At 33.7% G+C, this 17,740-nt stretch overlaps 4 protein-coding genes across 6 annotated transcripts; 2 read left to right on the top strand and 2 right to left on the bottom strand.

The window, feature by feature from the left end:
- Positions 1-21: 21 nt before the first annotated feature.
- Positions 22-4,151, bottom strand: LOC104243728 (UPF0496 protein At4g34320-like). Of its 3 annotated transcripts, XM_009798974.2 has the most exons (3): positions 4,065-4,151; positions 2,031-2,167; positions 22-1,381 (listed from the first exon to the last, which is right to left on the bottom strand). In XM_009798974.2, exon 3 carries the CDS (start codon positions 1,340-1,342, stop codon positions 230-232), a length of 1,113 nt encoding a protein of 370 aa, XP_009797276.1. In that variant the 5' UTR covers positions 1,343-1,381; positions 2,031-2,167; positions 4,065-4,151; the 3' UTR covers positions 22-229. The 3 variants fall into 3 exon arrangements, with proteins under 3 accessions (XP_009797276.1, XP_009797277.1, XP_009797274.1); XM_009798975.2 differs by lacking the exon at positions 2,031-2,167; XM_009798972.2 differs by lacking the exons at positions 2,031-2,167; positions 4,065-4,151 and adding an exon at positions 2,168-2,919.
- A 4,342-nt stretch (positions 4,152-8,493) lies between these two features.
- Positions 8,494-11,225, bottom strand: LOC138877587 (uncharacterized). Its single transcript, XM_070157210.1, has 2 exons — positions 10,992-11,225; positions 8,494-8,778 (listed from the first exon to the last, which is right to left on the bottom strand). The coding sequence occupies exons 1-2, from the start codon at positions 11,223-11,225 to the stop codon at positions 8,494-8,496; spliced, it is 519 nt and encodes a 172-aa protein (XP_070013311.1).
- A 2,442-nt stretch (positions 11,226-13,667) lies between these two features.
- Positions 13,668-13,988, top strand: LOC104243727 (putative lipid-transfer protein DIR1). The gene has a single exon (XM_009798971.2). The coding sequence runs from the start codon at positions 13,668-13,670 to the stop codon at positions 13,986-13,988; it is 321 nt and encodes a 106-aa protein (XP_009797273.1).
- Positions 13,989-15,245: 1,257 nt separating this feature from the next.
- Positions 15,246-17,020, top strand: LOC138877591 (uncharacterized). Its single transcript, XM_070157217.1, has 3 exons — positions 15,246-15,435; positions 15,722-16,623; positions 16,730-17,020. The coding sequence occupies exons 1-3, from the start codon at positions 15,246-15,248 to the stop codon at positions 17,018-17,020; spliced, it is 1,383 nt and encodes a 460-aa protein (XP_070013318.1).
- Positions 17,021-17,740: the final 720 nt, after the last annotated feature.

Here is a 17,740-nt window from a genome sequence, read left to right on the forward strand (position 1 = left end):
ATTCATGTAAAAGAATAAATGAATAACAAATAAAAGAAGTAATTGATATACCTTAAAAAAGAATCCAATAAATTTATTCTTCATGGTATAAAGGTTAACGAGTCCTTTAACCATGATATATGTTTCAGATTAAGTTTCACATATTTAACATCACAAACTATGAAAAACAGATAAATAAATGTTCAGTGCTGCTAAGGCAAATTTCAGCATGCAGTAACCTTCAATGTCTTCAGTGGTTTGGTGGTTTGATGATCCTTTGTAAGATAACAGTCCTTGCCCTACGAATATCCCTGCTACAAACATCAGCTTGCACTCCAAGATCTTCAACATTCTTCATAAAAACATCAAGTTTTTTCCTGATCTCTTCTATACCAATCTTAACTTCATTTTCATCAATAGCAAACTCAACCTTCTTCAAGAGGGACTCAATCTCAATTTCCAGTCGATCAATCAGCACCCTGATACTGTCCAAATCCTTAATTGTTATAAAAGTACCAACATGCATTGTGTTGATCAATTCTTTCTGCCCTTTGACAGCATTTTCATAGTTCTTGAGAAGGGAATCTATCCATTTGCCCATTGAGCCTAATGGAATCGATGTTGCAGCAGCCAGAGCAGATGCAACTGGAGGAGCAGCTATAGCAGCAGCCACTACCGAGCAAATCAAAACAGCTGCAAATGTAGCCACAAATATAATGTTTGACACTTTCCTCCAAGCATGAATGTACTTAAGCCTCTTATCAAGCTTGTTCTTTTTCAGCTGCAGCTTTTCGAGCATCAGCATTTGCTGTGTATAAACAGACTGGAAAATCTGGAAAAATTCCTCTGTGAAAGGATCCCCTGCAGCTTTGAAATTCTTCAGTTCCTCTAAAGTCTTAGTGTATCGATTCCCTTCAACCCCACTTTCCTCTTCGAATTGTTGAAGTGCTACAAGAATCAGCAATTGGCTATCCCGAGCTCGTTTTAGGCATTTCTCTAAAGCAGCCAAGAAATCAAGAGTTTTGAGGCTATTGTCAAAATACTCCTCAACCAGCTCAAACAATTCTTGATTCTTCCATATGTCTTTCTTGCAATCCAATATCACCTTCACAACTTCCTGATTCATCTCCAAAAGGCAACCAGTGACTTCTTTCAAAGAATCAAAAGAAAGTGCTCTAACTTCAACCCCATCAGCAAGGGTATTGATAACATGACTGGTTCTAGCTTGTAGAGTTGTATCAAATGACTGTAAATCCGTGTCAGCCCTGCACGCGGCTTCATATGAATTCAGCTCGATTTGGTACTGCATATTGTCAATTGCAGCTGAAGTCTCACCAGGCTTTTTGCTCAAATGTCCTCCCATATTGTTCTCAATATCAAATCTCAATTCAGGTAGAAATCTCTACACAAGCATAAAAAATACAGCTTTAGAAATATTTCCAGAACTTCAATTATGATGTTTTGCAAAGAAATCCAAAAACAAATAATCCTCCTATTAAGCTTATTAAATTTCAAAGTCAATAACTAGTGGAGGAAGATTATAAAGATCTGATGCAAAGAGTATCCAGTCTTAAGGTTAGTCAACAGTAAAAGGGATGATTGATTATTGATTATTGATGAGATGGGAACAAAATAATGAATGCCCAACAACGAAGTTCCTACCAAAAATATCACTTTCATACACATAACATCAAGCAAAACAAACAAGAAACTGCAACAACTTAACAAAATAGCCAAAAAATATGCAGTGCCCAAAAATAGAAAAAAATACAATTTTTATCCAACAAATTAGTCTTCACAAATTCCCCAAATTTGTTGCAAGAGATTAGTCAATGTTGCAAATGGACAACAGATACATGTAAAAAATTGCAATATTTTCATTTCAGCTAAAAGAAAAGAAGCTTTTAAATTTAGTGAGATAGGAACAAAATAATGAATGTCCAAACAATAAGGTCCTACCAAAATATCACTTTCATATATATATATAACATAAAAACAAAACCAGCAAGAAACTGCAACAACTAAACAAAAAAGCTCAAAATATGCAGTACCCAATAACAGAGAAAATCCAAGCTTTATCCAACAGAATCCTACTTCATAGATTCCCCAACGATGCACCAAAAGATTGATCAAATATTGCAAATGGGCAACTTATAAAAGTAATTTTCAGCTTAAAACATAAGCTTACCTGCAACAACTGAACAAATTAGCTGAAAATAAGCAGTACCCAGAAATAGAGAAGATCGAAGCTTTATCCAAGAAAATCGTACTTCATAAATTCCCCCAACTTTGAAGCAAGAAATGGATCAAAGATTGCAAATGGACAACTGATAAAATGTAATTTTCAGCTAAAAAAACCAAGCTTTAAAACTGTTACGCTCTGATCAAGAATGGAGTTAGGAGAAAATCAAAGTGGGGTAAGCAGTGGGTATATAAAAAGGTAGGGGGATTGAAAGGTGATGATGATAAATTAAGATAAAGATTGAGGCTGAGGATAAAGGAAGAAGCTTAGAGAGAAATGAAACCGTTAAGAACCAAGAAAATTGCTTCGGTGGCGTTGGTATTGACACATTACAACAAATACCTTGCACGCATTAGTTAATTGAAATTTTTTTGCAGATGGAAAACACGGGAAGCAATGTTCTTCTCTGGTTTGAGCTAAATTAAGAGTTTTTTTTCCGAATATATCTTGTTCTGATTCAGAGCTAATATTGTTCTGTAGATATAAAGAAAAATTTTCTGGATATATAAAAGGGAGGTGTAAATGCTAAACAGTTTAACGCGGAAAGCAAGGAAAGAAACTGTGAAACTTCAGCTTAAAGAAAAGAAATGATTAAGTCAGAGAGTAGAGGAAAACATGGGTCTTTTCCATTGTGTTTTCATAAAGATTTTTTCTTTATAACGGTAAAGATTAAGGAAATCACCAAAGCATGCCATCTTTTCCTTATGAAATGACCAAAAACACCCTAGTTGATATTTATTTGATTATAAATCATAGTATTATTAAGGATAAAATTTGACGTTAAATTTAAATTATTTTAAATATAAAAATTTAATATTCTTTTCGCTACAGGTTAAAAAGGAAAATGTGTCACATATATTGGGACATAGGAAATAGTAATTCTGTTGCGGGTCCTTTAGTTACATACTAGCTACTTATTCGAGGATTATAATTGAGAGTCATTTATAAGATTAGTAATATAGAAGAGATTTTTATACATGAATTACTTGCTATAAAAATATATTTTTATCTTTAAATAGGTTAATCCTTGTATTGCTAATACATGAATTATTATTCTACATTTTGCCGCTCATAAAATAATATGTAGCTTTTGCATAACATAACGCAAGTAGTATTTAAATTACCAATCAAATATTGCATAATTATGTGGTATTTTTTTATGGACCAACCAAACACATGGAAGATTAGTGCTTGGATTGATTAAGTTAATACAAACAAGCAAACGACATCTAACTGTTTTGCGTTTACTTTTTCTATTAATAAATATCTTATTTTGACAGATTATGGAATCAAGGTAGAAAATCAGAACAAACTTATACGTGGACAGGGTTTAAGTTAGAAAATGATTGATAGACCTAACAACCTTGATCACGATGGACTGCTTGGCCGAGGATTGAAAAGTAAAATTTGGAACATAACTACAAAATTTGCTGTCACAGTCTTTTTTAATTCTCTAGTAATTAAAAAGGATGTGATTAAGTGAATGCTTCATTGCTTGCTGCTACACACTTTACGTTTCTCAGTTTCATCCAAGCTTGGTAGTCTCTAAGGGCTGAGTTGCTAAAAAACTTGGATAAACATCTTTTGTTAGATCTCGACATCTTTATTATGATCTTCCAATAGGCGCTACAAGTGAGAAAAATAAGCTAAGACGAAATCCTTTGAATTGTTGGCTCTCCCTATTCTTCAACTTTGATAATTAAGCTACAACTCAATTACTAATGCTAGAACTAGAATGCATGTTGCTAATGGGAGAGATTATTCATTAATTCATAATTTACTAAGGAATGGAGAAGTTGAATTATAAACCTACATTTCAGAAAGAATGGAGAAGTTAACTTACCGGTGATCTTATCTCAAATTGTTTGATCTTCACAAACTTAGCTTGCAGTCGTACTTGAGAAGTAGCTTACTAATTAAGAGAGCTTTAATTTAGTTACAATATAGCTTTGGGTAAATTGTGATGGTAGCAGTAATATTTATAGGCAAATTTGGACCAAGACATTAGACAGTGACTTGCCATGAAAGTAATTGGTTGTTGCCTTCTTTCTTCTCTTTTTGGTCTTTCTGTTTAGATAACAGTTGTCATTGTTACAAAGTGTGTCGAATGTGTCAAAGTAACTCTTCTTTTAAGTGTAGCTAGGGGCATAATTTGGGCAGACCCGAAATCCAAATCGAAATTCGAATTATGGATTTGATTTCGAATTTAATTTTTAATTTTTTTGAATTTCGGATTGGATATTGGATTTTATACTTCAGACTTTTGGATATTCGAAAATTCAAAATTTTTATATTTGATATTCAATCTATTATTCATATGCCAATAATAACAAGTCCAATATTCTAACTATTAGATATAATCTCATATATTTAATACTAGTTACTAAGTTACTATCATAGTACTTTCTATTTGGAGATGATTTTACAATTGCTACTTCTTATCGGCCTTACTAATGTTTTGTTTTTATTTGATGATGATTTCATTACTTGAATACTTTATATGGATGATTGCGGTAAAAATGAGGATTTGTTTAGGCAATTTAACACAAATACTTCATTGGGATGTTCATTATCATAGAAAGAAGAAACTTCTCAACTTTTAAGCTCAAAATCGAACATCCAAAATATCCAAACCAATTAATCCGAATCCGAACAAAAAAACCCGCTCCAACCCGAGTTTATTTGGATTGGATTTGGATTGTCATTTTTTCAAGGAATTTTTACATTCCTATGCCATATAGGAAACTATATTACCCTCAATGTTTAAGGTTTGATATAATTACATTTAGTATACCTAATTACCAATTCTCTACCATAAGGTGTTTTAACTGTACATTAATTGTACCTTATATCACTCCTAAATTTATGGAACCGTATATTCCTCCAAATCCCCACCCCCCATGTTTCTCTCTCCCAACCCCACACCCTCACCCACGTATCACCACACACCCACGTTTCAAACCATTATTCCCTCTGCTAAAACCAGAAAAACAATTGAAACCATCTACCATTAACGTCCAAAATCAAGGTTTTTTCTTCTACAACCAGTCAAAATTGAAGTCAAATCTTCAAAGTTCATACATAACAATATTTTGATGGTTATGATTTCGGGTTCCTTCAGTAATATAAGAGGGAAGGAAAAGAGAACAACAATTCCATCATTAACAGCCATTAAAAAACTTTGAAGCTTTGAATTCAAATTTGAGTTTTCAAAAATAATTATTTATTTGGATTGGGTGTTGTTGTAAATAACTGGAAATATGGTTTGGAGTTTATATCTCAATTTTGAGGGGTTTTGGTGAAGATTAGACTTAGTTTTGACTGAATTTCAGATTGAAACTCGAAGAAGAAGAAGAAGAAGAAGAAGAAGAAGAAGAAGAAGAAGAAGAAGAAGAAGAAGAAGAAGAAGAAGAAGAAGAAGAAGAAGAAGAAGAAGAAGAAGAAGACATGACATACATTATATTGCAGCAATTGTAGATAAATTGTAGAAAAATTGCAGACTGTTATTTATTTATTTTTGAGCTTTTGTGTTTTTGTGTTAAAGTTTTAATGAGAGTTTGTTATTCCATTTCGTCTGTTTTGGAGCTAACTTGTGCAGAGGAGAAGATGTTTTTTAAGTTATATATATTGCTATACCTTTAAATTCAAGAAAGTATGGTTGTATTGTATTTAAAGAGACGTGAATTTGTAGAATAGGTTGAATGTGTGAGGAATGAGTCAAATAAGACTCACAATGTCTTGTTTTCTACATTTAATCTACAACAAAACTATATATCATTTGAAATTAATATGAAAATATAGAATTTGAATGTTTCTACAAATTATCTATAAAATATCTACAAACTGTTCATAACAGAATTTATCTTTATTTTCATGCATGTTCGTCTGGAACACTAAAGTTACTTGATATGCCAACATCTCCCGTTATAGAGGAATACAACTTATATATAACTTTCACACATTATTTTCACCCAGTGAAATACAACTACAATAAATAAAACTAACATACAAATTTTATACAAAATTATACAATATGTCTTTTGTATATTTTGTATCTGATTTATACATACTAAAAATAAATTTCGTACAACTAATTATATATTATACAACTTATCTACAAATTATCTACAATTTTCGTACATTATTTCTACTAAGTTATATACAACTACAATATAATACCACTTAAATATAATTTTTATACAATGTTGTTCAACTTTCATACAATAGTTAAATGAATAAAAGAAAAATAAATAAACAACAGAATACAATTTTTCTACAATTTAACTACAACTTATCTACAACTTTTCTACAATTTCTGCAATATAATGTATGTCATGTCTTCTTCTTCTTCTTCTTCTTCTTCTTCTTCTTCGAGTTTCAATCCGAAATTCAGCCAAAATCAAGTCTAATCTTCACCAAAACCCCTCAAAATTGAGATATAAACTCCAAATCATATTCCCAATTATTTGTAACAACACCCAATCCAAACAAATAATGATTTTTGATAACCCAAATTTGAATTCAAAGCTTCAAAGCTTTTTAATGACTGTCAATGGTGGAATTGCTGCTCTCTTTTCCTTTGCTTTGTATTACTGAAATTTGGACATAATTGCGTTTGATGTAGAAGAATTGTAGAAGATTTAGTCGTTTTTGATTTGTAAATTGTAGAAGAATAATCAATTCGTTTTTGAATTGTAGAAGAATAATTGTGTTTGATGTAGAGACGCTAAATTTGAAACGAAACTGACGAAGAAGATTAATGTGCGTGATTTGCGTTTGGAAGATCTGGAAGAATATTTAATCCTCCAATTTTAGCGCGCCTAAATAAGGAAGCCTACAACTATAATGATTTTTTATTTAATGCATGGTCTATATTTTGTAAAAATACTATTAGCATGAAGGGTAATATGCAAACTATGAATATATTTGATAATATAATTTCCTATATAGTATAGGAACAAAAAAATTTCTTTTTTCAATTCAAAAATCGAAATTTTCATATCCAGTCCAAATTACCCGAACGCCCACCACTAAGTATAGCTAGCGGTCACACTAATCTCAACCTATGCTGCCTGTTGTGAACTGAAGATGAATATGCAAGGGCTTTAATAATTTTGTACGTAAGATTTAGATAGAAAGGGTTTATATATATATATTGCATCATAATTGCCTCAATTATGCAAAATGAATATTTGGTGTCAAAAGATAAAAGTTGTATGATCAAAAAGATTTAAGTTATATACAATAATATCATAATGATCTTCAGCCTATGTAATTTATGCAATAAACTCCTTAGTCAAACCTGTCAAAAGTTCAAAAATAAAATTGATCAATGTAAAACCAAGAAAAGACTGAAACAGTTAAAACATCTAGATATTATACAACCTTGCCCTAATAAGCTTACTAATTATTTAGCACAGTTTTTTAAAATTATTTAACACAATTAAAGAATCAATATTTATTCTTTATATCGACTGGTATATATTTAGTTAATTACCCCTCTCTTTTTTTATCTTTTTTTTTTAATGTATTTATTTATTTACAGTTATGGGGGAAAAATTTTGCATAAAAAGTTGAGAATGGTATATCCGTTATTTGCAGTAAAGTGGAGGGTATTTGAATAAAAGAGAGTGGGTAATAGGAGCTAAAAAAAGTGGATAAACGAGAAGCAAGTACGTTATCTGACAAAGCAGCTCCGCGTGCTTTAACATACTCCTGCGTTATTTTCGGAGTTATTGAACCGGCTTTCAGGAGGACACGTCAGCTTGATTGACGCGTGTCACCAATTCAGTGGTTGCCGCCTCTACGAGGATTCAAAAAGATTCCACGCTACGTCAAATACACAAAACCAATCTTTTGGATCATTTCTTATCCCTCACGTGCTTCGTTACGGTTCTTGGCTCCCCATTTTTCTCGTTATTTTTCCAACTAATTAAATCAATCTTTCAAATAATGAGTAGGGAACAGTAGACATCCAACTGGATTGCATGTTTACTATACTATGGTTAAGTTGTTGACGTTACATTGAAGAGTGAGAAATGTCTAATAATTTATCATTCTCATTTTATATGATGATGTATAATTATATATAAAATTTTAATTATGCTACGAATGCTTGAATTAATAGAAATACTTTTTCCAATTTTCATATGTGCATTTGAACAATCAAATAATGAATTTTACAGCTTATTTGTTCCAAATCAATAACTAATATGGAGTGGAGGTCCTGGAGGATTTTAATTGTGTTATATAATTACTGAGCGTAGATGAAGTTAAATGGGTGTCACTTCCTTGTGTTTTTGACAGTCGAGAGTATGCTCTGGTGCACTAGTGGTAATGTGCTTCGTCCTTGCATGATAAACTTGGTTCTTCGCTAATTGAATAACACTTTGACTATCACAAAAAATTGTGATATCTTTTTGTTCAACACCAAGCTCCTTTAGCAATCCTTGAAGCCAAATTGCTTCCTTCACATCCTCTGTAATAGTCATATACTTTGCCTCTGTTGTAGACAAAGCAACTGTTGACTGCAAAGTAGACTTCCAACTAACTGGTGCCTTTGCAAAAGTAAACACATAACCAGTAGTTGATCTTCGTTTGTCCAGATCACCTGCAAAATCTGAGTCACAATATCCAACTACAGACTGATTGTCTTCCTGCTTAAAAACTAACCCAACATCTACAGTATTATGAATATACCGTAGAATCCACTTCACAGCTTACCAATGCTCCTTTTCGGGATTATGCATATATCTGCTAATAACTCCAACAGCTTGTGAAATGTCAGGCCTCGTACAAACCATTGCATACATCAAGCTACCAACAACATTTGCGTATGGTACCTTTGACATATACTCTCGTTCAGCTTCATCCTTTGGCGACATAGTAGTACTTAGCTTAAAATGGGGAGCAAGTGGAGTACTAACTGGCTTAGTCTTTCATCTATGCCAAAATGTTGTAGTACTCTTTTCAAATATTCTTTCTGAGATAAACAGAGTTTCTTTGAACGTCTATCTCTTATTATCTCCATGCCAAGAATTTTCTTTGCCTCACCCAGATCCTTCATCTCGAACTCCTTCTTCAGTTGAATCTTCAACTTATCAATTTCTTCCGAATTCTTGGAAGCTATCAACATATCATCAACATATAGGAGAAGATATACAAAGGAACCATCTTTAAGCTTGCGCAAATACACACAATGATCGTATTTGCTTCTCTTGTACCCTTGCCGCAACATAAACTCGTCAAATCGCTTGTACCATTGTCTAGAAGATTGTTTCAATCCGTACAACGATTTTTCAAGTTTGCACACCATATTTTCTTTTCCAGCAACTTTGAATCCTTCTGGCTGAGTCATGTAGATTTTCTCCTCCAAGTTTCCATCCATTTGAACTAGTTCCAAATCCAATTGTGCTACTAAAGCCAACATAATTCTAATGGAGGAATGTTTTACAACTGGAGAAAACACTTCATTGTAATCAGTTCCCTCCTTTTGAGCATATCCTTTGGCCACCAATCTTGCTTTGTAGCGAACATCTACTTGGTTAGGAAATCCTTCCTTCTTTGCAAATACCCATTTGCACCCAATTGCTTTCTTTCCCTTCGGGAGATTGGCCAATCTCCATGTATGATTCTGATGAAGGGACTGTATTTCATCATTCATGGCAATCCTCCACTTATCTTCTTCTGAACTTTGGACAGCGTCTTTATAAGTAGTAGGAACATCATCAGCTACAATTGAGGTTGCACAAGCAACCGTCTCTATGAGACGAACAGGTTTCGTTATTGTTCTTTTTGGCCTGCTGGTTGCTATTGATTCAAGTTGTTGTTGAGGTTCCTGAGTTGGAATCTCCTCTACTGGCTCTCCTTCCAGAGGGTAATCTTCATTTGTTTCCTCCTCTGCTTCTTGTGTAGGAAAAATAAATTTTCCCTCAAACTCCACCTGCTTAGAAGCACCTTCATTTTGTTTGGTATCTTCTGTTACCTTATTTACCATAGCAGATTCATCAAAGGTAACATCCCTGCTGAATATTACTTTCTTTGTCATAGGACACCATAAGCGATATCCTTTGACTCCAGAAGTAATTCCCATAAAAATAGCCTTCTTTGCCCTTGGATCCAATTTTGACTCTGTCACATGATAATATGCAGTTGAGCCAAACACGTGCAAAGAGTCATAATCTACAGCAGGCTTTCCATACCATTTTTCAAATGGTGTCTTGCCATCAATAGCAGCAGATGGTAGACGATTAATGAGGTGGCATGCATATGTAATTGCCTCAGCCCAAAATTCTTTGCCCAAGCCAGCATTGGACAACATACACCGTACCTTCTCCAGCAAGGTCCGGTTCATACGTTCTGCCAGTCCATTCTGTTGTGGTGTATGTCTAGCAGTGAAGTATCGGACGATGCCATCATTTTCACAAACCTTATTGAAATGATCATTTTTGTATTCACCTCCATTGTCTGTGCAAATACACTTGATCCTCCTGCCTGTTTGATTCTCCACCATCGTCTTCCATTTGAGAAAAATTCCCAGCACTTCATCTTTGCTTTTCATTGTATACACCCACACTCTTCGGGAAAAAATCATCAACAAAGGTTACAAAATAGTTCTTCCCACCCAATGAAGGTGTTTTGGAAGGACTCAAACATCAGAGTGTACATAATCCAAAATGCCTTTAGTAGTATGGATTGTTATACCAAATTTAACCCTTGTCTGTTTCTTTTTGACACAATGCTCGCAAAACTCCAAGTTGCAAGTCTTTACCCCTTTTAACAATCCTTGATCTGATAGAGTCTTCAATGATTTTCCTCGAGCATGTCGCAAGCGCATGTGCCATAGCCTGGTTGCTTTTGCCTCTTTGTCTTCACTGAACGTCGCTGTCCCAATAACTGTACTACCACGATAACGGTACAAGTTATTGTTTTTCCTATTAGCCTTCATTACCACTAGTGAACCAGAGCACCCATTGGAAAGTTGTAATGAAGATTCAATGCTCATTCAAAGTACTTCTGCCAAACAAAATTAGGGAAAACTACACAGCATAGTTGTTACCAAAAATAATAGTTAATAATTTTTTATTTTAATATTTAACTAACGAATGTAACTATTTTTGGCTGATTGGCAAATATGTAACTTGCCCAAAAAATTAAGGGCTAGCTCATGGGCCAGTTGGCTGGGCAGAGTTAGCGTTTGTAGGTCATTAAAATCATGGGCTGAGATAGGCTATTAAATTCTAAAGTCCATAAAGACTGGGTAGCCTATTTTGATAGCTCTGCTTCACTCCTCTTTTTGGGCTTTTTTCAATTTAGCCCGCGACAGTTTTTTTTTTTTTTTTTTATATTTGGTAGCCGAAAAACTGTATAAAATTTTTGTATATAACATAGAGAATGTATATATATACAAAAAATATATATTATTTCTGCTATTATTTTGAAAGCGGTTATACAGTGTCATTTCACCCATTTTTTTTGGTTGAACTCTAGAATGTTACAGTCTGTTCACAAATCACACAGAGTTTAATTTCACAAGACTCTAAACTTATTGACAAATGAAAAGAGAAAATAAAAACTCCAGTGCATACAGGCACATTATTACTCCTTGATGATACAGTTACTATTTAGAAAGTCAAGTACGTCTTATTTGAGCATGATTTTTTTAATACTTTCTAAATATTTTAAATTGTTAATTATTGTGACTTATAGTAATTTTTAGGTAGTTTTCAAATATGAAAAAAATATTTCCAAAAGAATTAGAGATTCTATGTACGGGTTTATATATGAAAAAAAATTTGGAATGGCGAAATAAAATAAAATGAAATGGCGAGAGTACTATTTAACACCATGGGCGCATCAATACCTGGTTTTGCTAGTCGATGTTTCCTGGTTCCACAGCACTACAATGCTACAAAGGGAAGGTCAAGTAACGTATTTATCAGAAATCTTTGCTCGTGACATTAAAAATTTGATTAGACAGGCTAAAAGCAATATAAAAGCTGGATTTATTTGTTTTTTCTTTTGTCTTAAAAAGAGTTTAGTACTTAATTATACAATTAGGAAACGAAGTCCGTGATATGTGAAGCCAACTTTGCCAACCTTTCCTCACGAGTGACGAGATTAGTTACCACTAATCCACACCTTAATATTTGTTGGTAGTCGGTGTCCAGATTCTTTTAAAGTTATACCTTAATTAATCAATCATTATCTTTAATCAGTATAGCATTGTTCAATGGGGTAGGAGGCTGGATAAAATCAACACAAGAAAGCTCTAATTATTTTTAGATGACAACTTAGATGGGTGGCGGTAAGATTCGAGCTTAGGATCGGTAATTGCTCTAATATTATGTTGAAGTACATATATTATCAGTGGCGTATCTAGCATTTTAAGAATATGAGTAAACCATTATCTTTAGATAAATATATAATTTGACAATATAATCTCTTACAATGACTCAAGTTGAAGAGCAAAATTTTATATAATATTATTAGTATTATTTATGTCCTCGACGAATTTTCATACTTTGAAAACTATTAATAATAGCGTCATTACTTACAATTTGAATTAAATATCTTACATTATATATAGCAAGCTAAAAGTCATTAAAAATTTCTTCATCCATTCTATTAGGTAGATCTTTTATGTACTTCTACTTCCCTGTAGATATATGATTTGTATTAGTATTAGTTTTTTATTTGTTATTTTTTATTTTTATTATAGTGAAAGTTTAAGATTAATTTATTATCTTTTTCTACTACTTCATTTCTTGTTGAGAGATTAATTAGTATTTCAATTTTGAAGTTCTCTTTTCCAACCGACACTTGCAAGTTTAAAGCTACTATTATCAGTGATCTTACGCCGAGTAACCATGAAAGAAAAGGCAACAATAAAGAAATGGAAGCATTGTTAATTAAATAATCTAAGCAAGTATTACTTGGGGCCAAAGGTGCACTCATTGACTGTTAAGCCAAAGTACTCACTTAAGCATGAGTTCACACATGCTTATTTAAGAGCAAAATTAGAAAAATACAAGTGCTATATATGATTTAGGGAAGGGAGCATGGGTTCACGTGAACCCACCCCTTAATCCGTCCCTATATATAACTATCTTATCTAAAAAAGTAAACTATTAAATACACATTTTTATTCGCTTAATTTTATCCTCAATTCTCTTAATCCGAGAATGTAACGTTGGATGTGTTAACCGACGAAAGTTTGCTCTTAAAATTCATGTACTAAAATCATTATATTTTCATTGGATATGTCATGTTTCAATTTGAAACTGCATGTGAAATGTCATTAACAAAAATAAAATAGTCATCAACTAGCTAGTACAGCCTAAAGCCAAAGTCTTCATCCTCTATATAAACCCTTAACCACACTCCTCAAAACCACCATCCACAAAACAAAGATAGTGAAAAAGTTCCAAAACTTCAATATTGAGAGATGGAAGCAAAGCAAAAGCTTGTAATTTTTGTGGCACTTGTGATGGTTGCAGCCGTAGGATTTGAAGTGGCGGCGGCAGGATCCGGAGATTCACCGTGTGGTTTAAGCATTGGTGATCTAATGTCATGTAAGCCAGCAGTATCTGGTCCTAAACCATTGCCACCATCTGAAAAATGTTGCGCTGCTTTAGGCAAAGCAGATTTGCCTTGCCTTTGCACTTTCAAGAACAGTCCAATGATATCTGCATTCAAGATTAATGCAACTCTTGCCATGGATCTCCCCTCAAAATGCAATCTTAATTCTCCAAACTGCGCCGCTTAATTAATTAATGATCGTACTGACTACCCCTTTCACTTGATGTTATTGTTTTGTTTCAATATCTATTGGCTTTGTTGTTATTTTTCTTGGAAGTGTAGACGTTCCTAGTGTCACCTTGCTGTCTTTCGTTTTATTCTATTTTCTTTTTTTTTCTTCTTCTTTTATAACTTGGAGTGGCGGGGTAAAGATCAATTTCATGTTATGGTAAGAGTTTGTGTTGATCAACTAGTATGGTTGATTGCTCAAGAGTTATGTTAATAAAGTTTGATGTTTTGTTTGTTGTTTCATGTCACGACATTTGATTTGGTTTAAGTTTTGTGTACTGACATTAGAGTTTTTATAGTATCGGATTAAATTTACCTATAATAGGAGATAGCTCCTAATAGTGAGTCTGATAATTAACATTCAAAATAAAGTAATGTGACCTTCCATATCTAATTAAATTGCACGGATAATATAGAACAATTCTATCAGGTAATTTAATCACTTATGATAAACTTCGAACACTAAGTGCAAAATAATATTTACACAATCATCTAGCAAGTCACAAAAAGTTCATAATAAGTGTAACTAATTACTTAAAATTTAGATAAAGCAAACATTTTGTTATAATAAGTTAAAGTACATTATATAAAAAATTTGTATAATAAATCCGTGACTCTTTATTTAATGCGCAGTTCCTTCTTTAGGCGAGGAAAAGGACAATTTTCTTCTCATGGCTTCCCACTTTAGAATACTTGATCTAAAGAAATTAATTGCCTTCGTTCCTTGTTTCTTTTGTTAATTTATGTTAAAGATAGGAGTCGTCACGTGCCAATCACGTGAGTGTAGTTAAGTTAGTTAAGAGGGATTAGTTAGTTATAATTAATTATGGAATTGGTTAGTTTAGGTGATAAAAGGCTCTAGATTAGATGCAATTGTAAAGATGTATATATAGATAGTATTATCTCATTGTAAAGTAGAGCTTCAATAATACAAGCCAATTTTCTTTCAAATAGAAAATTCTCTCTAGAACTGTTTTCCGTCATTGTTGTGTTCACTGAAGCTCTCAGATTTTCATTATGGTATCAGAGCAGGGATGATAGATCCGCGTTCACTGTAATTGTCATTCCTCGTTTTCTCCGACAAATTTTTGTCGTAGATCGATTGTGATTTTTGCAATCGATTAAGCTAGGGCACACAATTTTTTTCCCTGCAATTTACGACTGAAAACTCTGTTAATTGTGGAATTCAAAACTTAGTTACTTGAATTTGATAGACATGGTAGTTGGAGAAGAAGTTTCAGTTGGAACCAGCACAGGAACAACCGCAATAACCATCGATCATCATCACCCTCTGTTTTTACAGCCAAGCGACACTCCAGGTAGCTCCTTGATTTCAATTCAGCTAACTGGAACCGAGAACTATGCATTATGGAATAGATCTATGGAAATAGGATTGATGGGCAAGAGTAAATTAGGGTGTGTTGATGGACGATGCACTAAGGATAAGTTCGATCAGTCATTGCATGAAATTTGAAGAAGTGTAATGCAATAGTTTTGCCTTGGATCATGAATGCTGTGAGCAAGGAATTGCTCAGTGGTATTATGTACAAATCAAGTGCACATAAAGTTTGGACAGATTTGAAGGATAAATATGATAAAGTGGATGGATCTCGCATTTTTTTTTACATAAAGAAATTGCAACTTTGTCGCAAGGAATTTCTACTGTGTCAGCCTATTTTTCACGGTTGACAGATTTATGGGAAGAATATGATGCCTTGATGCCATGTCCTGGATGTGATTGTCCAAAATCTAAGAGTTATTTAGAGCACTTTAAATATCAGAGTTTGCTACAGTTTCTGATGGGCCTAAATGAGACATATGCACAGCCTAGGAGTCAAATTTTGATGATGAGCCCAGTACCTTCCGTAAACAAGGCGTATTCCATGGTAGTTTCTGAAGAAAGCCAGAGAAATCTGAAAAAATCTACGCAGGCATTAGATATGGGGGACAATACAGCATTGTTCACTAACAAAGGAGGCATGACTACAGGAAACACTTATAAGCCCAAAAGAAACAATTTGTTTTGTGACTACTGTAACTATACAGGTCACATCAGAGAAACATGTTACAAAATACATGGCTATCCAAATGATTTCAAAATGAGGAGGAAAGCCAAAAGTTTTCCACAAAGACCAATGGTTAACACCGCAACACATGAAGGACAACAATACATGGGGAAAGCAGCAGAACATCAGTACATGGGAAAAGCAGCAGCAAATGTAGTATCTCAGGAAGGGCAGCAGATGCTGAACTCACCAGTTGGAAATCCAACACCTACACTGCCTCAGCTAATCATGTTCACTCAGGAACAATATGATCAAATTTTCAAATTGATCAACAAAGACACAGGTGACAATTCAAAGTATTTTGCAGGTACGACTAAGGCCACTACATTAGCTGACAAAACAAAGAATAAAAACTGGATAGTAGATTCTGGTACAACTAATAACATGGTTCACATCAGAGAATTGCTTGACAAGATTAATACTAATAACCTAAAGTATGAATCTAAGGTTCATTTACCTGATGGTACCTCACTAGATATTGCTTGTATTGGAGAAAGTAGGATTGGTGAATGTGGTGTTATTAGGAATGTACTATACATTCCAAATTTTAAATACAACATGTTGTCAGTCTCTAAGCTTACAAGGGACTTACAATATTTTTTTATCCTTCTATCTTGACTTCTGGATCAGGCAGGACCTTCATAATCGGAAAGTGAAGGGGATTGGTAAAGAGCTTGAAGGATTGTATAATATGCAGCATCAGCAGGACAAAGCCAAGGCTGCAACTGTGCAAACACATGCTCATTCTAAAGTAGAAGAGGAACTAAGGGTCTGGCATGAGAGACTTGGACATGCCCCTGATAAAGTGGTGAAACAAATCCCAAACATGAAGTTCAAGATCAACAATGATAGAATAAGAGATTGCACAATATGCCCTCTAGCTAGACAAGGAAGATTACGATTTCCAAAGAGTACAAATAGATAAAATAAACCTCTTGAGATGATTCATGTAGATGTATGGGGTCCATATAGAGTAGCAAGTCACAATGGATACAAATACTTTCTTACTATAGTAGATGATTACACTAGAATGATATGGGTTTACTTGTTGAGACTTAAGAGTGATGTGATTGTATGCTTGAAACCATTTTTTGCTTTAATAAAAACTCAATTTGGAGGAACAGTCAGAATTTTGAGAAGTGATAATGGGGCTGAATTTTTCAATTCTAAATGCAGCAGCTTGTTCAAATTGTATGGAATGATTCATCAAAGTTCCTATGTCCATACCCCATAACAGAATGAGGTAGTAGAAAGGAAACATAAATATATACTGGAGGTGGCTAGGGCAATTAGACTACAAGGTCATTTGCCTCTCAAGTTTTGGGGAGAATATGTGTATGCAACAGTCTATATCATTAATAGACTTCCCCTGTCAGTGCTATCAGGGAAGTTCTCATTTGAGATGATGTATGGAAGAGCACCTTCCTTATAGCATATGAGGATCATATGATGTCGGTGCTTTGCCAAAATTCTAGTAAGGGAGATAAGTTTGCAGCAAGAGCCATTGGAGCTGTTCATATGGGATATTCTTCATCTCAGAAAGGATATAGACTATACAATCTCTTGACTAACTCCTTTTTTGTCAGCAGGGGTGTAAAGTTCATGGAGAACATATTTCCTTTCCAGCTTTTAAAGGAAGGAAAGT

The sequence above is a fragment of the Nicotiana sylvestris genome, chromosome 1, assembly GCF_000393655.2.
Source record: "Nicotiana sylvestris chromosome 1, ASM39365v2, whole genome shotgun sequence".
Lineage (NCBI taxonomy): Eukaryota > Viridiplantae > Streptophyta > Magnoliopsida > Solanales > Solanaceae > Nicotiana > Nicotiana sylvestris.